Genomic DNA, 23953 nt, shown 5'->3' with positions numbered 1-23953 from the left:
TTATGCTAAGGCTGCATAGCTGGTATTTAAATAAACCAAAGAAAACAGATGATGTGTGGCGCAAGTCAGTAAAATGCCTTTATTGTAAGGACTGCACCCGTCCAACCTACCATGAGGTGACCTCTGAGAACCAAGGGGACGATCTCTGTCTCAGGTGGGGAGTAGCCATAATCATCACAGGGCAGGTCCCCCCTCTTCCTCCTGCTGTGCGAGAGCCCATTCTGCCCATAGTTCTTGGGGCAGAACACCCTGTACAGGCAGAAGAGCAGGAGGACCAGGATAATGCCGGAGGCCAGACCCAGAGCAGCCACCCTGGTGGGAGAGACAAACAGACACAAAGACAAAAAGAAGGTGAGATAAAAGATCCAACTACTAGTCCACGGATAGAATTTGAAAAATACTGTGAAAGTATTACACACGTTGCTGGTCTAGATTTTTCAGCTGAGAAAAATTTCCAATAAGCTATAGTGATTTCTGGAAAAATTAAGGATTTTTTTTTTAATGGGAAATGTCAATTTCAACAAGATTTTCAGACTTTTCAATAAGAAAAGTACACAGCGATTAAGACAGTAAGAAAAACACTAGATGGGGATTGGGATAATATAAAGTGCATTCAACACAGCCAAAGGAGAACTGCAGATTCAGACAGCAAGCTGTGTGCCCATCCTCTCAATAGGAAAGGAAGGTCCCTGCATGCGTGAGAGTTTGATCTAACACCCAATAAAGCATTATTGAATCATGACATTTATTCCCAAAGACGAACTCCTATCCCTTTTACCCAGTGATAAACCCCGTAATGCATCATGTGTGCTAACAACCTGGGATGCACACACCCTCTCCTGCCAGGGAACTCAGCTGCTGAGAAAAACAGTGCCAGGAGAGATAATTTAATGCTGCACTAGCTGAGCTAGAGTGTCTCGAGCATTGCAGGATTTTGCACTGAAGCTTTACAAATATTTTTTGGTCTCCCACCAGGCGAAGAACCAAACAGCCAAAGAGCTACCCGTGTCTCCAAGGGAGTTAAGGCATGGTCAGAAGGCTGTATCAAGGACTCTTTTACTTGTAAAGAGTGACATCCTGGTGCCCTTGCAGCTTGGATGAAGCTTGGTCAGGCTGAGCTTCAGCATCCAGCTTCCCACTGCTTGAAGATAAGAAGGGGTGGTAGCGGTTAGCCTCCTGGGGATGCCGCACTTCTAAGGCCTCTTGTGGGTTCAGGTATAGCGTGACAGGGATTGCTGGAAGGATGCTGATGTATCTGAAGGAATGGAAAGATGAGAATAGCTTAGGAACAACAAACACAAAAAGACACGAAAATCCTAATAGCTCATCTTCTCATTAGAAGCCAAGGTAGGTCTCAGTACATACTTTCAGTCCAGTAGTTTTAGGTATTCTCAACTAAAGACCTCCTTTGAAATATTTTTCTCTAAAGATATTTCCCAGGTCTTAACCCTCAACTCTGTGGGAGAGGTTAAGAGCCAACAGTGGAATGAAATACTGATGAGTTCAAATGTATCACACAGATTTAAGTAAGGTTATAATGATCTGGTCCAGTTCCCTGTATGCTGCAGGCCAGAAAATCTCACCAAGAAGTTTCTTCAGCTCAGATGTCTCTCTATTCCTCACATGGGCCATCCCCATCACTTACAGATGATCATATATTGTTTTACAAAATTCTAAACATCACCTCGAGGGTGTAGGAAAACAACAAGCAAGTAACCGAATCCACAAGCACAGAGAGAAACACAACCCTTATTCTCAAACAGCCCTGGAGAGTTTGGCACCTCTGCAGTGCACAGGACAGCCTGTTTAGTAGTCTCCTCCTGAAGACACATTTGGAGTAAGCCATGTGGAACACAAATTATCTAACTCAGAAAGACGAAGAACAGAAGAAAGAAAAACACTGAGGTCAATCTTCCAAAGTGCCTGCGGCACGCAATGCCAGCCCACTTGCCTTTTGGCCAGAGTGATATTGTAGTAGCTGAAGAGGGATGGCCAGTGTCTGAAGGAAAGCTTCCTCCAAATCTCCTCATCCTCTGCTCCCCAGGTAACCTCTGCTTCAGTTCCAAGCTCTGTCTGTCCATTCCCTTTGCCCTCTGGTCCTTGGGCCCAAGTGTGCTGGTTTGTCTCCAGCCTGCTCAGGGACTCCAGCCCTGACTTCTGCTCACGTGGCTGCGTCTGGTTTTCTGACAGCTGTATAGGGTCCGACGGGAAGACTGAGAGATCAATCTTAGGGTCGCCAGCAGGTAGGACCCCTCCAGGAACAGGCATAGGAGGCAGACCTGCTTCACCCAAAGGACTTTGTTCGGTGACCTGTGACGTGAGGTAGGTGCGGAGACCAGCAGGATCCGTGTAAACCAGGATTCCAATCCAGATCACTGTCCCGGCCTACACACGATGAGCAAAGAGACAAGTCCATTTAGTACATGGCCTTCACACTCTGCCTCCAACACCTCATCAGCTGTCTGAGCTGATCAACAACATCCCAAACAAGGATATGCCCTGCACTCAGTTATGGTCTTACTCCTGACAGACACTTATCCTCCAGGAGGAGTGGGAGAGGTCACACAGCAAGCACAAAAACTGAACACTACTTTTTCATGAGCCATCCAACTCAACCTGATGGCAAGAACCCCACTTCTCCCACACAAATGCACAGCAGGGAAGAGACTCCTTGCTGGCAGCTGGGACCAGCACGTCTGCCACCCTCAAACAGGGCTAGAAAAGCTTAATTCAGGGTTCTGGTACATGAACTCTGCAAGACCTTCTGCAGCAGCCACAGTTCACAGACTGATGTATTAATTTAACTTAAACTGCCATCAGTGTTAGTTGTAACAGACTGGGCTGTGGTTTGTAGAGCTGAGGAGCACACACATTCCCCACTTCCATTATAGACATCCAAAATAGAGATGGGGGGTACAAGCAGGGGCAGTAACTGGTGTAATCACTGCGGTTACACCTACAAAAGGAAAAGCCTTAGTCTTTCATGTAGCAAGATAGTTCCAAGTCTTTAGTCCACATTATCTGCAGGAACAAAACATGATTTCTGCTCTGCAAAAATCTTCTCTCTCCACTCATACAGTCTTTGAAAACCTGCTTATATAAAAGCAGATTTTTGTCTCAAAGCGAATACCAGAAAATTATCCACTACCACCCAAACATCATGCAAACAGCAGAGCCTTGGAGTTAATGCATGCAGAGCGATGTTCTTAGGGAAGTACTTCTTGAACTGCATTTACCATGGGGCAGCATAAGTCTTGCAGGGGAACAAGGATGCATGAAAATATTGGGCTTTTTTTTTGTGCCCCAGAAGCCTTTTTGGGTTGGGTTAGTGTCCAGCAGCAAGGGGCACCAGATAACAAACACCACGTGGCATACCATGATGAGTCTCTGGGCCAGCCGGGTCCTGGCAAAGAAGTAAATCACCCGCAGCCTCTTTGGCAGGCGCAGATTCCTGAAAGACGATGGCTGCAGGGTGATGGTGTGAGGGGTGGCAGGTCGCATAGCTGGCTGGCGTTCGTAGCGCTGAGAGCGGCTGGCAGGTTTTGCTGGGGGCATGCAGGCTTCTGCTGGCAACCGTTTGTTCAGATCAGCGAGCTGCCGAGAGAAAAGCAAATGTGTGAGAGCCATGGTGATGAGGTCCCTCAAGAGAAATGTGTACAGAGACAGCTATCTTTGATACATGCCCACGTCTGAGTTCCCACCTTCCCCCTCAAGTCAATCTGTCCCAGCTTTTCTCCAGCACACACTCTCTTCTTCGCCCAGCCATGGTCATGTGTTTGTGACCGTGGCTCCTTCCAGCCCATTTACCCAAAATCTGCATGTTTATATACCTGGGGGTGTCTTGCTTCCTCAAGCGTCCTGTCCCCAGTCCCTGTGTATGTGTAACCAAGCAAGTACTGCCCCAGAACTTTTACAGCTCCATCTTTTCTGCTTAGAGAGTGAAATCACAGGGTGTGCTTCCTTTAATCCTTCCACAATAGCAGAGAAGGAAAGCCCAAGGCAAAACTCCATGTTCTTGGCCCTTCCTTACCTCCATACGGCGAATGTCAATGGACAGCACGGTAGTGAAGAAAAACATCTGCAGAAAGAAGTCAGACACGAGGCCGACCACAGCGAAGAGGCAGAACTCCTGCAGACAGGACACACTGATTAGCTATGGTAGCTGCGGAGACAACGGTAAATATTTTGACTTCAGAAAAAAGGAAATTCAGCAAACTTTTCCCCAGAGCGCAGGCCTGACTATTTTACTGACAAATCCTATTACCGATATTTTGTAATAGTTGAGAGTTTAGTGCTAGAAAAGTCCGTGTGAGAATTCAAGAGCATATTTATTCAGATTCGCATTCTTTGTTCTTCTCAGCCATAAAACATCAAAAGCACCATAGGAAAAACCAGCAGAGGATGTTTTCCCAGTTCACAAAGCTGTGGCAGGGCGGCACCCAGAGCTCTCAGCCGCCTGCCCATGTGTTCAAATCACAAACAGCCTCCAATGGTGACAGTTTCCTGCACTTTACCAATAAACCTCAGCTCAGATTTAAAATTCGTCCAGGAACACAGGTTGCTCAGGAACTGGATCAGTCACTCTCCAACCAAAGACAGACCACTGAAGTCACTGTACATCTGCCTACTTGTTCGTAGCCAGTCTTCAAGGTCCCAGGTAAACCATTTCTGCTTAAATTACACTTGTGGCTAATGTATGTTTGATGGGCAAATTTCATTCCTACGCCCCTGGAAGAGAAGTCCCTTACCCAGTCTCAGAGGTTTCTAAACAACAAATAAATGGGGAACAACGTTTGCAAAAGCCAGTGTTTCCTAAACTTCCTGTAATGCTCCACTTTCTCCAGCAGGTGTCAGCAGAAATAAGGATTAAAAGATTCTGCCCAGCAGCAGAAATGCAGTCAACTCCCAGATCATCCCTATAAAACAAATGCACGCTCTTACCCCCATTAGTGCTAAGTGCCATTCCCCCTCCCCCACTACACTCAAAATTCCACAGCAACACACAATTAAAATATTTTTTGAGAGGCATCTTGTTTCCCTTGGAGGTACCAATTTCTGTCAGGACCTGTCAGGACCCAAAAAGGATCAAGTAAATGTGGAGAGATCAAGAAAGCTGAAAGTAAGCAGGAGTAAAAACCTTAGGCTAAACAACACATTAAAGATTCTGGCCCTCACTTGCAGAACAGAGCTGGCAAACACCCACTGCTATTCACTGCCTGCCTGCTGGCGGGGTGCCATGCTCACTACCTGCAGACCAAGCCAGGACACCTCCACCTAAGGGGAAGGAAGGGCATAGACATTAATTTCTTTTGTCCTGCTCCTCCCTACATCTGCCCCGGCTTCTTGAGCAAGGCTGGAGGCCAGTATCAGCACAGTGAAATGAAAAGAGATAGCGTGAAAGGCTATCCAAAATCTCCAAATAAACCTTGAAGCCTCCCCATCCTGTCCAAACTGTTCTCAAAACATAAGCAATCAACTGCTTGTTATTTAAAAAATTGGTGTGATATGAAATGAGATAACACACCAGGTCAGCTGCCCTTCCTCAAACCTCCCAGCAACAGCAGCACAAGGAAGCAGGTTCTGATCAGTTTTTTCTCTTTAGCCCCTTCCCCAACATCTGACAGGAGGTTTTGAGAGCAGAGGGATGAAAACACAACATAGGTTCCTCTCTCAAGGAGAAAACCAGAAGGAAAGCAACATCCATCTGGATTTCACCCAGACCTTGGCAAGCACAGGCTCCACAAACAGCAGGGTCTGCATAGAGAGATACTAATTCTGTTAATACGTCCACTCAGGATTAGAGACATCTGAAGCTTCTAGCCCTGGAAATCTAAAATCTTCTTATACTTGGATACTGCACACCCTATGGCAAAACCCAATGTGATTTCAGTGGGTGCAGGATTCGGCTATTGGTGTGTGAACTTCAGTACAAGGTAGGGGATAAAAGATGGAAAGCGCAGGACGAGTGCTCAGCACGCAGCCCTGCAGCATCTTGGGACCATCAGCAGTGACATTGTGCCAGGAAAAGAGGGGTCTCTACCCACCTGCAATGCAAGGCAAGAGGATTTCACTGCTGCTCACAATTACGAGGGATTTAAAGTGGATGCACAATTCTCATCTGAAGCCAAACTCTATTTGAGGACAAGGAGAGTCACGGAAAACACAGAAAATTCCCTTCTGCTAAATGAGTTGCGCTGCCAAGGAGTAACTGAGAAAAATGACAAGACCCATTACAGTCCTTGAGGCAGGTGAGAGCCTTCAGCAAAGAAATGCCTCCCTCTTCTGTTATTCCCTATACCAGATAGCACCCGAACAACCCCAGCACTGCACTGCTCCCTCTGACAGCCTAGAGCAAAGGTCCCTGCCAGATTTACGCAGCCTGGCTCTCTTTCTGCCAGATTCCTTGGACTCTGCAACGTGAGTACAGAACATTATCTGTACAGTGTCCTTCATTCTCAGGGACTAAGATAAGGGGCATGCACCAGATTCCAGCAGAGCAGCCGTCAGTCTTTAACAGACAGCATCCCTGCAAGATTCTTCCTCTGGAGAAAGCAAGCATTCAAGGAAAGACAGGATCACATGGAGGGCAGACAGTGGATGTCATCACATGTGTCAAAACACTGTAATAAACAGGAGTACTCTAACAGAGATAACATGGGGGTGGGGGCTTGGCATTACTTTTCCCCATGGCTCTACTGACACTGTTATATGGCTCTGCCCCATCCCTTTTATCACACTCCTTTATCTCCTGTAATCAGTGCACCCTGCAAGCTCCTCTACAGCAGAGTGCAACAAGAAAGTGAACTGTCCCAGCGGTATCCACACGACAGGGCTGCTGGCACTACACTCGCTTCACAGATACTGTCAGGCTTCACTTTTTGAGGTCCAGCAGTGCAGCAATGAAACAGAGGCCAAAAGGTGCTAATATACCGTATGAATGAGCCCAATTTAGACCTAAAGGATGGGTCATGCCAGCGTTTGAGCTGAGCAATCTCTGCAATCAGCTTCAAATAAAAAAAATTAGGCCACAATAGGTGGCTGGCTGTAGCCTGGGGAATTCTACTGTAGCTCCTCTCTTGCTTAGGAACTATGAAGTTCAGCCTGCAATGCTCCAGTCCAACCTGAATGTTTAATCTTCTTAGATTATAATACGCTTTAATCTGCAATCTCTACTGGTGAGTCCTTGATGATAAAGCAAGGATATACACTACCCACCCCTCTTCATGCAGGTCACATGTGGCCAGCGAGCACCTAGCGAGGGCCCAGAGTAGCCTCCAACTATGTCGATGCTGGGGTACTCCTGCCTTCGCTTGCTGACTGCACCTGCTAGAAATTTCCAGAGACAACAGGCTGACACCTCCCTGAAGTCTGGCTGCAGAGGTGTTGTCGTGGTTTAACCCCAGGCAGCAACTAAGCACCACGCAGCTGCTCACTCACTCCCCCCCCATCCAGTGGGATGGGGGAGAAAATCAGGAAAAGAAGTAAAACTCGTGGGTTGAGATAAGAACAGTTTAATAGAACAGAAAAGAAGAAACTAATAATGATAATGATAACACTAATAAAATGACAGCAGTAGTAATAAAAGGATTGAAATGTACAAATGATGCGCAGGGCAATTGCTCACCACCCGCCGACCGACACCCAGCCAGTCCCCGAGCGGCGAAATCCCTGCCCCCCCCCTTCCCAGTTCCTAAACTAGATGGGACGTCACATGGTATGGAATACACCGTTGGCCAGTTTGGGTCAGGTGCCCTGGCTGGGCATGAGAAGCTGAAAAATCCTTGACTATAGTCTAAACACTACTGAGCAACAACTGAAAACATCAGTGTTATCAGCATTCTTCACATACTGAACTCAAAACATAGCACTGTACCAGCTACTAGGAAGACAGTTAACTATCCCAGCTGAAACCAGGACAGGTGCTAAGGATTGGTGATGAGGATTTCTCTAGGCAGTACTTCTGTTCATGTAGCTCACCAGGAACAAGTCCTGCTTGGTCAAGGGTCAAAAATCAAATTATGTCAGCTTCCTGATACAACTCAGCAAACACAGTCCTGAAAAAGGGACTGTGCAGCACAAAAAGGCACACACTGCGAGGCAGAAGACCTTGATGCTACTTTCAGTGCAACACAGACCCAATGACGTGACCCCTGACAGAGCATTCTACCTTGAGGTTTCAGTTTACCCACCCGTAACACAGAGATAGTGATATCTGTGGTTGTAAAAACTTAGAGATTTGTCAATCTGGTGAAAGAGCCCCAGACAGACTGTCCACCCTAATTCTCAAAGCAGATATTCTGCAGTAGGGTTTTGTTTTTCCCTTCCATCCACTTAGAAGGTGGATTAGCCAGCTCAGAAAAAGGCTTTAAAGTTGGAATAAAGGCATCCCCACAGCAAAGGCACTGGGCAGTGTTAAGTTCTGTGATAGGAAGCTCATTTCCATAAAGACAAGGAGCATGGATGGACAGTTGGGAGGGAAATGAGCCCCTGCTCCAGCTCCTCCCAGGGCTGTCACAGCAAAGCGATCAGTCCCACGGTCCGGGGGTGACAGCCATCACGATGAGTCAATGAGAGAGGCTCTCCAAACCCATGGGTCCTGTAGGAGCCCAAGTGTCTGCGGTGCCAGTGACTGAAACGAGCAGGGTCTAAGCACCAGCAACTGGAATGGCGACCACAGGGCACAGGAGTCCATGCGTCTGGGTCACCAGCAACTGGAGCACGTCAGAGTATGCGTGTCAGTGTGTCATCACTGGTGACTACTGAGCCAGACAGCTGGTGAGCAGGGTGAGTGGCTTGGGAGCGAGGTATGTGTGTGTCCCTGAGTGAGACTTGGAGGAGCTGGTTACCAGACAGACCAGTGACTCCAGGCCAACTGCCCAAGGGACTGTGGGGCTGGGGGGTGACTGAGAGACTCACTTGCACGTGCGTGTGTATATGTGTAAGGCAACAGGGGAGAGCAAGGATCTAGGGCCAACTACTGGATGAACTGAATGTGTGAGCCCAGCTACTGGAAGGATCCCGACTGGGGAGACCGGGGATCCAGGGGCAGCTGCTGGATAGAAGACCAGCTCCTGGAGGGATCCACATTGTATAGATGTATATGTTTCCCACTAACAGACTCTTAACCCAGTCAGCCAAAGAGGGGAGGGGAATATTGCACACTGCATTCCTGCAGTGCTTACAAGCTTCTGTCCTTCAAACTCAAACTGATCAGCCATACTCACCTGGATGGCTGGGACAAGGGTGAAATACCCGATCAAGATGATCCCAAGCTCTGTCGCCATATTCTTCATAATTGACCAGCTTTCATTGCTCAAGCCTGGAGAAAGAACGTGCAAAGACAGGTAAAAGGAGACTGTTCACTAGTGGACAGACATGAGCACAGTAAACTTCCCTTCTTTAAAATTAGGCATCTATAGACAACAGGCAAAAAAAGCACTTTCACACTAAAATTCATCTGACCTATTTTGAATATCTAAGTCTAAAAATTGGACTGTAGAGGCCCAATGTCTTTATTAGCAGGATTATCATTAACTACAAAGGGAGCTCAGGATGACCCTCTCAGCTCACAAAACTGTCCTGATTTCAGCAGTTGGAGGGTACCGCACAGGGCAATACAGAGATTCAGAAGTGTAAAGGACCATTGAGTCCTGTTTTTGATCTAGGATACAAACCACTTGTATTTTTAAAACTAGGTAGATTTTTCTAGGCACCACTCTAGAGTCTCTCTTTCCTGATGTTTAGAAACATCTTTTCAGTTTGCAAACTCCATTTATCCATGGTTTGAGCACACTCAAATCCTTATGCAGGTACAGAGTGTATCTATAATAGAGAAGATAATTTTGTCACAGACTCAACAGAAATTCATATGACCTTGGACTGCACTTATGATATCCATGACACGAGAGGACAAGGTGCTAAATATCTATACCAGGAGATACAGCTCTCCCTTACTAACACTTTTTTAAACTTGTTTAGCCAACGCTTCTGTCAACAATCTTAAAGAGCAGTGCCCACAATTATAGGCTTTTATCAGTTCTTGGAATTAACAAGAACAGTACAAAAAGACTAACAGAATACAATCCACATTCAACACACACAGTCCTTGTTTCCTTCATAGACCAGAATTAAGATCATTCCCCATCTCCCAGTCCTTGGGTTACCCTAATTTTCTCTCTCTTAACAGTTTTCCAGAGCAGGCTGCATACCTTGGGCAATGCGTAGCTTCACTTCCAGGTCAACGGGTGTAGAGACAACTGACTTGGTGAGAACCAACACGTTCTCTAGGCCAATCACTACAACCAAGTATGGAAATATTTCTCTAGAGGAAACAGAACCAGAACTGAGAATGAGATCCTTGGTGAAAAAGAAGGGATGAATGCAAGTTAAGCAGCAAATACACATCCTAGAGTCAAGGTGAAGAAACACTATTCAGTCCTCTTAGCCAAATCCCTTCTCACATAATATGACTGTGATGAGGTAAGGGTTCTGTATTTCATCTGCTTTGGAGAGATATTAACATTTTTGCAAAGCTGTGTAATTTTCTGGAAAATGGCTGTTGTAGACCACCACTAAATTAGTCTTAATGCTTCCCAGGGTTGGGACAGTGCCCCTCAAAGAGTCTCTCCAGTATCTAGTACAGAGAGGTGCAAATCAAAAAGATGGACTTCTAACACCACTGCAATAGATTCAGTAATAATTAGTCAGCAAGAGAGCATTACAACAAGAGGGCAGGGAGCATGTCCGACCATCAGCAGTGAAAATCCTGATAAATCACAGCTCAGCATTACATTAAACAAAACTTAAAAAAAATTAATTCTCAAGTCAAGAGCATGGGCAGTGCCTGGTTCAGATACCCAGTGGGCAAAAGCTTCTACACCTTGCAACTGCTGTAAGCAACCCAGTCTCGGGCAGTGAAGGAGACACCTGAAGGGACTTCTCTTGGTGGGAGGAGATAAATTAACATGCATGGAGCTCTGTTCCCCAGTATGCCAGGTAGCTCAGAAGCCACAATACTGAGAACAACGTGAAATGTACATATGCTTTGTACATAAATAAACTAAATCCTGCCAGGGATAGTGTCTACCCAAGAGTCAAGAAAACACACTGAAATGGATTTCTCCTTCAGAATATACACAAGCAGAAAAGTAAGACTACCCAAGGTCACTACCATGAATCCATTCAACTCTTTTTCTCACCCCTAAATTTTTTTCTCTCTTTTGAACTACTTGCAGTCCGGATCAGAGAGAAAAAGCTGTTCCATGCCAGAACATGGTAGATAGTAAATCCCTCCACTTCCCTCCAGCTATACTTAAGCAAAAATACTAAAGCTTTCATTGTGGAGGGTAATGGATTTGGGCTGTGCTGGTACGTATGGATCCGAAAGGAGAATGTGTGTGCATGCATGCATGCTCACCCTTTGGCATATCACTAACAGCCAAGGCAGGTAAACAACAGGGTTTCAGAAGAACACCTCCTGCTTTCTGTCATTACCTGCCATAACCCCCAAGGACCACCTTCCCAAACGCTCTTTTCGATTGCCTATGGCCATCTGACATGGGCTTCAACAACGTTTGCAGACATATAGCTGTCAGCAGCCTGTACCTTACAAACTCAGCTGGGGAAAAATATCTGTCTGGAACCACTGCTAACTCAGCTACTTCATTCCAATTGATTCCTTGAACAAACAGCAAGCTGAAACAGCAAGAGCTCCACTGAAAGCCAGATTACAAAAAAACCCCAAAACAAAAAAAAAACTCCACACACCCTTCTCCAGGTAACCTAACCAAATTTTAGCTCTAACAGTTGTGCAACACATTGGTCCCTTCACCTCCTGTCCAAAAGCTGTGCAGGCAGTGAATTTCCATAGCGAGTGAAAAAAACCACAAATATATATAAGCCTCTCATAGGCAACTTCCTGTTAATGTCAAAGAATCCAAAATCTAGCAAGTACAACTCAGTCCTGCCTTTATTTAAGCATTTTCAGTTCATAACCTGTGTCACTCCTCCAAGCAGTACTTTAAGACAGGAGACAGATGTGAGAAAAGCTCTTTCTAAGCCTTAAGGATGGATATCTCTAAATAAAGACAATGCAACAAACATGAGGAAGAGCTCTGCTGCCCGGCACAGCACAGCACCATCCTGCAGAGCATGTTATTTGCAAGGGTACGCTCTTGCAGAGTCCTTGCAGAGTCCTGTCCTTATGCAGAGTCCTGCAAAATAGGCAGGGGGTCCAGCACCATTTCCAGATAAGCTGCAGTAAGCCTGCAGAAGGCAGTACAAATAGGGAAGAGAAAACCCATAATTCTCTCAACAACTATGTCCTACTTAAACTGTAGATTCTACTGCAGAAGATAATTAACTAATAGTCCCAGGTTATGAGTTTCAGTAGTCCTTGAAGAGTCAGCAGTTTCATGTTAAATGACCAGCAGTTTAAAAGCAATGAGATACTAGCTTCTCTTGAAGAGTAATGCAACTCTGCAGGACAAACACAAGCTGTTGACACCCTGCAACTGCAAAACCTCAGTTCATTTGTCCCCACTCAGAGTGAGGAAGATGGCAAGAGATCCTCGTTATATTTTCTGCCATACAGTGCCAAGCACTGAGAAAGAGCTTACAAGAGGAAGAGCAAGGGGAGATGCTGTATCATGTCCATCTACTGAAACACTTACACTTCACTTATCACTTTGATGCCAGAAGGTGCTGCATCATAGCACGATCAAGCATCGCAGAGAGTCAACAGAAACAGCACTGTTAACTCATAAAGAAAACAGATCTTCTCTGACTCCATAGATACTTGTAAACAGACACAACCTCTGGTTTATCCAAAATATTTGGAAGATTTAAGAATATATCACATCAGCCTCTCATCTAAAATGAAAATGTTCACATTTGAGCTAGTCAGTTTAGGAGTTTTTTTATAGGCAACAAGGAGTAGTTCATCATTTCAGATTGTGATTCCTCTAACCTAGCTGAGATGGCAACTGGTGGGTTGGTGGCTTGTGCTCTGGACTCATGTAGAGACTTCCCCAGTCCACCAGCATACAGGAATCCCACTTCCAGTGAACTCCAGGCACTCTCCTCAACTTCACTGTTTATTCTTTCTTAAATCCTGCATAGATCATGTCACCTATTTCCACTTAGTTTTCTTTTCTGGAAAATAGACTAATGCCTACCTCACCTACAATCATTTTACTTCATTATAAAAGCTGATTGATAATGATTAAGGTCCAGTTTATATAACATATCTGTAGCAAGCAAAAACTGATCTCTAAGCAACAAACTTTATTTTAATACCTTACAAAAACCAGTGAGGGAAAAAGGCTTATCATAAATACAGGTATCATTAAAAACAAACACACCCACATCTGGAAGGCTCTGCTGTAAACAAAACAGATAAAAAAAGGCTGAAAGTCAGATCAAAGTTTAACCAGATTCTGCACCCTAAGCTGGCCAAATCCTAGCACGTTGCCACTGGTACGTGACGCACCAAGAACACTGTCCCCAGTAGGGAATCGGGTAACTAGAGGGAAAGTGCTCTGGCAGACACTGGGGAATCAGGAAAAAGTCACTCACCAAAAGTAAAAAAAACCTCAGTGTCATCAGACCCCATCACCACAGACTCCAAGGGTCTTCCATCTAATTAGACATAATTTATAAAGTATTGCAAGAATTAAGTTTCAACCCCAAAGGAAACTGTCCATGCAATCATTTTAAGGCAAAGAAATTTTGCTGGAAAACTATTTTTAGAAATAAGGACTGAATTAACCCTTTCCATCCTTTAGGAGGAATAACTAGATGAGTTTAGCCCTTCTGTGTGACAACAGTATGGGTGATAGTATACAAAGGCCTTGGTCATTGCAATAACCAAAACTGTTCCCTTGGATTCCTCCCATGTATCTGCATTCAAATACTGCCTTTTTTCTTGCATTAAAATTACAAACTCCCAGTGGATCCTATCTGGCTCACAGAATAACGTGGTCTTGATCCATAATTAAGGTTCCAAGGCATCACAGCAGTAAAACCAGAAACAACAAATATTTCATTTTCTGAAGTCAATTACTCATAGCTCTTATAGGCTTCCAGGAGAGGAATTCCTCCAGCTAGGTCTGGCTCCTGGGAAACTATCATCAGCATTGAGGAGTCTCCCTCATGGGTCAGACTTTTTATTGTGTCTGTGGTGTACAGCCGCAAGGAGGAGATGGGAAGAAGAATGACAGATACTTCCTTAACTACTTAGGAAAGGTATCTGAAAATTGAAAGAAAGATTCTGAACTGAACTTTAATTAATGAGAAATGAACAGTGTGTAGAACTCAGGTAGGTGAGGTGCCAGTTAGAGCTTTCTTAGGGGTTTTCAGCTTGACACAAATATAACGCATGGCAGTAACCACATCAAAAGTCCCAAACACCAACTCTAGCATGCACAGAAACCCCAGTTAAAAGAAGAGCTGACAACTATCAGTGATGGGTGCAAAGTCACCCAGGTAGCCTCCCAGGCACAAATACCACGGGTCAGTTCTGCCAGCTTCAAGGATTTTCTAAGTAAAACGTAATGAACCTCCATCAGCCAGAGAAAAGGTAACAAGCCCTTCTGGCTGCTACAACAAGTCACTGCAGGAGGAAGGTATGTGAGAGCCTACCTAGCTGCCAGGAAATCAAGTTATGAATAAGATGTTGTCCCAACAATTTGTTCTGCTTTAGGCAGAAAGAGCCAACTGCTAAGCAATAAGGCATCTCCAGGAAGACTGGGACCCAGTCAGGTCTATTTGCCGGCCAGCAGAGAAACACATAGCCCTTCAGCCCAGGAGAGCATCTGATAATAATTTTGCAGAGCAGTGTGGAAAATAATATCACAAAAGCTTATTTGAAAAATACTAGATCTTAAAGATTAAGCATTTAACAGCTGTTTTCAAATTATTTCGCCTCCATCTACCCTTCTTTAGGAAGAGGTTTGGTGCTGGAAACATACCCTCCATTAAGTGTAGGTGTCAAACCAAACAGCGTGCACAGCCCAACGGACATGAGCAGAGAGCTGAGCACCGTCACGACTGCTGCCAGTGCCAGACCCCATTTCGATTTCACCATGTCAATCTTCCCTGAAAAACAGAATGCAAAGTCTCGGTTACCAAGCAAAAGAAAATGACAATAAAAAAATCAAGACGGGATCCTCATCCTGACTTATTTCAGCAGGTAGCTTAATACCCTGCAACCCAGAAGTAATGGTAGTTCAGTCTCAATGTCTGAAATGCAGCTCCCAGATGGTCCCAGTACGTTAAGAGGTACTGTAACAAGGTTGGGACAGAGGATAATATATGGCTTGCAGCTCAAACTAGTTCCAGTACAGCACTGTTGAGGCATGAAAAAAGGAACTTACTTAAATGTGGCTAGTAAGGTCTAAAACCACGCGCTCAGAACATGTACTTGATCTGTCTGACAACAAATTAGTCTCTCTAAATTGGAAAAAATGCCATTAGTATAGCATTTAAAGCTGCTGAAGACAGAAAACACCTCAGAAGACATCACAAGGAATAACACCACACTGGCTAAAAGGGACAAATTAGCAGAAATCAGATAAACAGGACTACTAATTCTCTACATGACAGTTCAGGGTACAATTTCAATACCACCTTTCCTGCTGCAAGAGGAGGGAACTGCAGGGCTATGGACAGGAGTCTCCCTTATCTGTAGCCAGGGAAAGGGACTGAACCACTGATCCCTTACTTATATTCAGCTAGCAGGTGTACAGATGGCTTATTAGCTTGCTCTCCCCTCAAGGCTCTCCACCCCACAAACCTACGTGTGGAGAAGTAGATGTAAGCAAAGAGTATAATGTAGGTGGTGACAAGGGGTATCAGCTCAGCAATGCCAATCTCTTCCTTGAAGTGGACGTGAACGATGTTCTCCTCTCGCAGTGTGCAGTTAGGGCTGGGATGCAGCAGCTTGAGGCGAGAGCGGAGGCTGCTGAGGAACCTGAGGTGAAAAGCAAGCAGGAGGATGTCACCTCTACTGTACCCAACAACCAGCACACAATTCCAAGGAGGAGATCGGTGGGTATAGAACAAGTAGGAAGAAGCTCCATAGATTCACACAGACTTATAAAGCATGCTTGTCTCTAGGCCTGACTCCTAAGTCCGTTCCTCTGTGGCCCAAACCATATTTGTCACATCTGTACTGTGGCAATCTCACTGGCTTTGATTTCTATGAAGATTCAAAGACAGCTGTGAAGACTCAGCAAAACTATTTAAAGCAAGGGCTCATCATCCAAAATCTTGGCCCTGGGGAACAGAATATGCTGCAGTCTCAAACATCCCCTGAATTTTACATAAGTACAGCTGATGAAAGGTGCTACATGACAGTCCTTGAGGCTGACAGGTTCTTGCATGGGCAGCAACAGAGCAAGTTTCAACTACGGTGCTGCCAATTCTGTCCTAGGCATCCCCTGGGGAATTCTGTGCAGTACTGAGCAGAGCATTTAGTCCTCAGATCCACTCAATCCAAGCCAGCTTTGCCAACACTGCCAAAGGGGTTTCACAGTTGGTACCAATTGAATTAATGCTTACTGGAAAGCAAACCACTCTATGTACAAGGAACTGGGTCAAAATAGACCTATTGGGCCTTGGCTGCAACAATGACAGCTCTGTGTGCAGATGAAGCCATTGTCAGAGGAACTCCCACTGGCAGCTTCGAGTATTATATATACTTTTTTAAAAAAGAAACTGAGAACTGATAGTATTTTATTTCCTGAAAACACAGTAAGTTTTCTCCCAAAAACGGCACCCTGTTTTTCTGTAGCATGTTCAGAAGATCCTAAAATACTCTAAAACATGAGAAAATGGAGATTAAAGAAAACCATAACAACAATCACAGTAGAGAAAACAGCAAACTTGCCAAGAATTGAACAAAGGATCCCTAATATCGAAACAGCACAGCTAAAAGCTCCTTACCTGGAATCATATCGCTGGAGACCCAGTGTGACAGTGTATGATACCACTCGCTTCCTATTATAGAGGTTCACCCCGCTGTACTTCCCAGGGAGTCCAAACAACAGATCTGCAAAAACACAGTATAAATGAAGCATTAGGGTAACAACAAAATAAACAGGATACAAGAGGTGTTCATAGTGAGGAATGCTGAATGAGAACTACTGTTCTTATAGGAAGCACTTCCTCAGTGCTCTAGTGAGACCTTATCAATGTGGATAAATACCTGATGCAGGGGAGTAAAGAAGATGGAGCACCTCTTCTCAGTGATGCCCACTGACAGGACAAGAGGCAATAGGCAGAAATTAAAACATGGGAGATTCCCTTTAAACACCTTTCTTCCTGTGGGGAAGCTGTCTGTCCTCACCTTCTTCTTCCTGACCGGGCAGTCTATAGCAGACAAGGTCTGCCCTCTAATTCTAACCCATAAGCTCTCAACTAGCCCATCATCCATTCCCAAGCAAAGCTCCAAGCGTTCCCACTGCTCACTCACACACAGGACAACTCCTCGTTCCCCAGACCATCCTTCCTGAAGAGCCTGTGTCTACCCACAGCAGCGCTCCAGTACAGCGAGCTATCCCACACTATCTCTGTGAGCTGGATGAGGTTGTAGTCCTCCAACTGCACACACCTCTAATTCCTCCTGTTTGCTCCCCATGCTCTGTGTGTTAGTGTACAGGCACGTCAAGCTGGCACCCAATTTGTCCTTCAACAGAGGAGACAGGCATTATCTTTAAGGATGCAGCCAAAGAAAACCTTGGACACTTGTTTTTGTGCATGTCAGTGTGTGATCTGAACCAGAGGTTCTAGGAAGACTTTGCATTGCAAAGGACTATTTACGTCTCTTCTGTTAAACCTGCAGGCTAAAATGCAGACTTAAAAAAAAATATGCATGATGATGAACACTGCCACTGTTCTCGGGAATTCCCAGGACATTGTGGACTTCTATCTCATTTGCGAATGAGCTCTCAAAGAGAGGCTCCATGTGCTCCAAACCACAGCATGCACATGCGCTGGATGCTCAAAAAATAACCTTTAAAACAAACTTACTTTAGGGTTACAAAGCTCCTTTTCAGACATGTCATATTATAGGCTTCCTGACATCTACAAAGTCCCTTTAAAACCAAAGAAACAGCATTTCCTCTGGCCTTATGGAACCACTAAACAGTATGACCCCAGACATGGTCAGAGGGGTTTTTTTTTTAATTAAGAGACAAAAATACTTTTATGATATCCAGTGTCAACTCGGGCTATACGCAAGCAACTATCAGTGAACACACAAGAGGGAGCAGGATGAATGTACATTTATCTGTGACAATGAGGCAGCCTTTGAGTAAGACAGACAATAGCATGAGGGAAAAAGATAGGCTAGAGCATATGTACAGTAAGAGGAACAAAAAGACTTGGACAAGTGACCTGCTATTTTTACACCTACAGAAAAGAGTCTGACTGAGTGGAATTATTCACTTTCCACAAATACAGAACTGAGTTCAAATACAGATATAAAATGAGAGATGACATATATTTGGTAGCTTTGTTTCAGATGCTGTGAGTAACAAAATGCCACCCAATTTGGTAATATTGGCAATCTAGATGTTGGAATACTAAGGACAAAACAGCAATGCAAGCTGTAGGCATTTTTCACAGCTTCTTTGGCACTTCAGCATCTTACCTTTGAGAGTAGCTGATGTCTGTAATGTCTTTGGTTCATGCTGGTGGATGGTTTTGATGATATCCGGGTCAGCATTAAATCGCTCTCGGTCATTCTGCCAGAAGTTCCCTGGAGACAGTAACAGACAGCCATGTTCGGGGAGCAGATTCCGCAGCTTCTTGAGGCCAGGCAGAAGATCTGTTACCTGAAGGCAAACTTCCTCCAAGCTTTTGACACCAGAACTGAAATGCAAACAAAAGTTAGACGCTGCTATTGCATGCTGCAACTCTCACAAACAAAGGCAAAGCTGCCGAGATGAATACCCCAAGGACCTGCATCACCATGTTACTGCTCTTGTTCTTCATAACTAAGGATCAAGAGCCTTGGGCCATAGACTGGGATCTCACTGTAACTGGTGTGCAGACTCCAGAACCCCATTATCATTTCTCTGCATACTGTCTGGCCACACAGCTTTCACTTTTCACCCATCCTAGGTGCCACAATTTTCAGTTCCACATTTAAGATACCTCCAGTCTACAGGGAAACTGTCTCCCTGGAATTCTTCTTCAAAGACCTTAAACTTGTCTGCATACTTCTTTCCACATATGCAATGGGACATTTTACAGAAATCTTTATTAGCCTTCCTGAGGTGGATCATTTAAGGTGTACAGAGTGCTCTAAAATGTACAAAGGATTCAGTATCTGCAACTGTGCAAAATGTTTTCAGAATTCCTATGCATTGTATGGAAAAGAAAATGCCTTACAGGTTCAGGAATTAATAGAGGTGTAACTGGTAAAAAATGGAACTTGTGTTTGTTTCCGAACTTCATTTTAACACAATTACATAATTCTTATCAACTAGTAATTCAAGCAAGAATCAACTTGGGCTTACAATAGGATCTGACTGTGAAGGTTTAGTGAAAAAACCTGTCAGCATACTATTTGGCTAGAGAAGGAACAGCTGCTGGTCCAAAAGAGAACACTTCCCTCAGCATGACATGGGCAACTGGTGGTATTTGCACAGGAAGGGTAAATTTAACAAAGGCTAAGCTAAGATACAAGAGACCAGTCTTCCCTGGCTCCAGCCTCACAGATTACAGAGAAGGTAGCTTCAGAAGACAAATCCGTTATGGTCCTATTGTGAAATGTCTTCTCTAGAGGAGTTTTTTTCTATAATGACTATAAAGAGCAAACACAGAAACCAACCAATGATGACTGGAGTTATGTCTTTGTGAAAACTCCCTCCACAATCTATATCCTGTCACTGGTAAGATAGCCAGAAAAGTCACAGCTATCAAAAGAAAGTATTAGAAAATATGCTCGAAAATACTGTGTTTATAGGAACAAAAGCTTTCTGAAAGATAATTTAAAGGAACTGATGCAGTGATGCCTCCAATGATAGCTCCAGGAAGAGTATTGTTTTGTATTTCAGCTTCAGCTAATTCTGAAACATAACAGTGATAACAGTTTATATTGCAGATAAGCCTATGTACATTCTTATCTGTGAAGCAAAAGGACACAGCTAATGTCCCTACCAGTATGTTGTGGAGACAGAGTAATACCAAAAAACATGCACTGGAGCAAACCACAAATTTCAGGTCACTTCTGACTTTTTACAAATGATGAGTTTCAGCAAGCTTACAGCTGATGAAAATATAATCACCTTGTGTTTCCTATCCAGTTGTCAATAATCTTCAGCTCCTTCTGTACTTCAGTATAAAAAAATGCCTTTTTTTGTATTAAGAAAATCAGCTGCACTTAACTTTGATACTGACAAAAGCAACAGACAACAAGGAACTTCACAATGACTTCTGAGGTAATTTCAGAATTTATCTCAAAGTTAAATGTTTCCTGAAATATCTGAGTCCGTCACCAAAATGGGAGCCCTTATCCCAAGGTTTAGGTCTAAGTGCTTAAGTCCTTTTCTTCTGGTGACTTTCTAAGTTTAATTTTGCTTCCATTCTGCATCACTGTTCATCAAGGGCAACACCAAGGTGAGATAATGAGAAGACAACACACGTCCTGGGAGCAAGTTGCTTCTAACTTGTAATTGGCAAGTATATAAAAATTACTATCTAAAGTTACACATATGATAAAGGAGGAGATGAACTAAAAACATAGAAAGAATGTCAGTGCCAAGGCTTTGTGAGCTGGTAGGAAAGAGCTCCATATTTAAGAGCATAAACGGCATTTCTAAAAAATTACCACAGACAGAGCAGGCAGCTAGCTTGCAAGGAATGGTTTAAAAAAAAAGGACAAATCATCTGGTAGAGTAGTAAAGTGGACACTCTCAAAAATGAAGCAATGAAGGATGCTGTCAAGGAAGTATGAACAAGCAGTAAATCTTCCCTACCCGTGTGAGTTAGAGGACAAAGAATGAAGAAAGCTCCTGGCTGAAAAGCTAGGAGATGATCAAAGACTCTAATCTCACCATTTTTCACCACACTTGGCTTGTTCTCAGCATCATTATTCTCACTAAACATAGACAGACAAGTAGGAAAGCATTTCTGTCCTTAGAAAGTAAACCCAGCCAAGGCCAAGAACTTGACCACAGTTAACAACTTAGAACCCAAAGGAAAACTTATTTAAAAAAGAACAGAGGCAAGTTAATGTATATAAAATGCCTTCTTAGTTTACAAAGAGAGAATACGCCAAACTAATCTGAGTGGTTTTTAATTTAAAATGCCTGACTTCTCAGATGGGGAAAGCACAGCAGATCTCACCTACTTGGGCCCCAATAAAGCTTTTGGTGCAGCACCACACAGAAAATTATTTAGTTCACAGGAAGGACACAAAAATTTGCACAAAAATTGTGATGCAGTAAAGAATGAGGTTAACAGGAAAATGGTTATGGAGCTGCTGAAAGGGGGACCACCAGTACTGAGGAAAACAAAGTGGAATTTCTCACAGACAGCTCAGAGAATCAGGAATATTATATACTTTTATTAATAGCCTTGGAATAAGATATAGGGACATCTGCCAATGACACAAAATGAAGAAATACTGTTAATACAGAACAGGAACAGAATATCTGAAACGGATGATGTGAGGCTTGGAATAAATTTAACTCCCTTTCTATTAACAGTACAAAGGGCAAGACCATGCACTTGAGGACAAAAAAGAGTTTCTGCTATAAGGTGGGAGCTCATCAGCTGGAACTGAGAGGGAGGGACATGGAGACGTTAACCAATCACTTCCTAATGTGTAAAATTGATGTGACTGGCCATGAAAAAGGGACCTGCGCAATCTCACTATATTTCAGGAAAGGCATTTCCATGGAAAATAACACACAAATGAGACTTCTCTGAGAATACTGTGTACAGTTCTAATCTCCCACGTTCAGGAATGATACACTAACAACAATGCCAAGAGGAGCAACCAGGACAACAAACTGAATACAGAGCCATCTTACCAGAGTAAGCCAAGAGTTTCATATGTTTACCTTAACAAACAAGGATTTGGGGTGGGGAGTACAAGTTCTCCCTGTAAATATCTGGAAGCAGAGGAAAGCTATTTTTGTACAAGACTGTGTCAGGACAAAAACAAGCAGGTATCAACTTGTCCTAAATATAGCTCAAGTGGCAAGTCAGGAGAAGGTTCCTGACTACATAAAATTCTGGAAGAGCTTCACAATAGGCATGGTGGGGTCAGATGAACATGCTTTAATATGAAGCTTGGACGCTTAGGAAGGGATTATATGATGCTGCTATCTGCTGTAACAGGTATAACCTTGGAGGCCCCCTCCAGACCTCTCTGCCTAGGACTCTGACTGGAAGGTTCCTGACAATTATCTGTGACTAGCGGACAGGCAAGTTCTCTAGCACAAAAGCTAAACTGCTCTACGTGCAGGATGCAAATGATGTCACTTGTTAGCAGTGATGTCTCATTTTCTTTTAATTTTGAGAATCTTACAAATTCAAAGCTAATAATCAGAGGCAGTCATTTAGAAGATGAGCATGTACAACAGTGGGTCAGTCTGCCTTCTACGCAAACTTTAATGAACAGTAATTACCTGTCTCTCAAGGCATGGTTTCTAATCTCCTCCACTAGCTGGAAGACACGGGAGAGGGGTGAACGAAATACATCAACAGCAAGGAAGTTCTTCTGCCATGGGGAGACGGTAGCTTTCACAAAGATCTGTTGAATGTAGGCCACAGGAGCACCGACATACTGTGGGGAAAACCAGAGGGAGAATGAAAACACACGGTGAGTGGGAAGCTGCTTAGCAGAATTAGACCACAGCTTGGCAACCTTTCAGGAAGGAGTTTGCCAGACTATATTTTCCTTTCCCAAATTAGAGGTGAAACATGACAGTACTAACCTAGCAAGAACAAAAAGAGTCTGTTTCTCAAAGAGGCAAAATGCCACTGACCATTTTGGCACCCGTCTATTGCACTTCTTTGTGAGGCAGAAGCTCCTAGCTCCTGCTGAATTTGGTACTGGAATGAAAGGCAGGAGCAGGGACTCGCTGCCTCTCACAGATGCCTCTCACAATGCTGTGGTTCCCCCAACCTGTGCTGATTCTGCTGTGTGACATTTAAATCTTCCTGGTCGTTGTGCCCAGGCTGCTGACCCTGCTCTGGGGACTGCAGTGCTGACATGCTGTGGCAGCCAGAACTTTTGTGCTCTATTAGCTGAACTAGGCAACAAAGCAGAAGGCAAGATTTAATCAGCCAGTAGCAGCCCGAGTTAACAGCATAGGGCAAAAGGCTCTCAGTGGCACCAGGGAGTGTAGAAGGCAGCAAATTATTTCAATAACAGTGAGAAAGGCACACATGGAGAGAATAGAGAGCTGGAGACATCAAAACCATTAAGCCAACAGGTAACTTCTACTTAAGAGAGACCCTGGAATGAAAAAGAACAATGCCGGTTACAAAGGCTGATTTTAGGATTGTTTCCTGATTTCCTGGACCAGGTTATCAGCCTTCTTGGAAAGCATCAGGGTTCCAGTTTGCTCATGCAAACAAAAAAAGTTAATTCCTTACCCTTAACATAAGTCTCATTTACCTGCATGATACTTACCAGTCAAAAAAAAAACCAACAAAACCCACCTCTAGATTATACTCAATTCACCAAATTCTTCAAGCATCCCTACATTCCCTAGATCACACTGTAGTAGCTACCTCCACAGCCAGAATCTGTGGCTGCCTAAATTCTAATTCAAATGAAAAACTCTTGATTGTTACCTTAAGAAAAAAGCTTATGTCTTGGAGGTGAAGCCTAGACTACCTACACCATCAGAAAAAACCCTACTAGGTGCAATATTTTAAAGTCAAAAGAGAGAAAATTGTAAGCGCTGAGGAGCTGGACAGTCTGTCTTCC

General features: G+C 44.0%; 1 protein-coding gene across 7 annotated transcripts in view; it reads right to left on the bottom strand.

Annotated features, from left to right (window-relative positions):
- Positions 1-23953, bottom strand: part of SCAP (SREBF chaperone) — a 70461-nt gene that overhangs the window by 8869 nt on the left and 37639 nt on the right. For all 7 annotated transcript variants that reach the window (XM_075042705.1, XM_075042675.1, XM_075042696.1 and 4 more), the window contains 12 exons: positions 22644-22801; positions 18653-18873; positions 16945-17050; positions 15798-15970; positions 14970-15096; positions 10209-10321; positions 9225-9319; positions 4031-4129; positions 3376-3594; positions 1952-2385; positions 1061-1255; positions 111-312 (listed from right to left, as the gene is read on the bottom strand). In XM_075042705.1, the coding sequence (XP_074898806.1) occupies positions 111-312; positions 1061-1255; positions 1952-2385; positions 3376-3594; positions 4031-4129; positions 9225-9319; positions 10209-10321; positions 14970-15096; positions 15798-15970; positions 16945-17050; positions 18653-18873; positions 22644-22801 (2142 nt within the window). The remainder of the gene's footprint in view (positions 1-110; positions 313-1060; positions 1256-1951; positions 2386-3375; positions 3595-4030; positions 4130-9224; positions 9320-10208; positions 10322-14969; positions 15097-15797; positions 15971-16944; positions 17051-18652; positions 18874-22643; positions 22802-23953) is intronic.

The sequence above is a fragment of the Buteo buteo genome, chromosome 2, assembly GCF_964188355.1.
Source record: "Buteo buteo chromosome 2, bButBut1.hap1.1, whole genome shotgun sequence".
NCBI classification, from domain to species: domain Eukaryota; kingdom Metazoa; phylum Chordata; class Aves; order Accipitriformes; family Accipitridae; genus Buteo; species Buteo buteo.
Note: the sequence above shows the minus strand (reverse complement) of the source record. Positions and strands in the feature narration are given on the sequence as shown.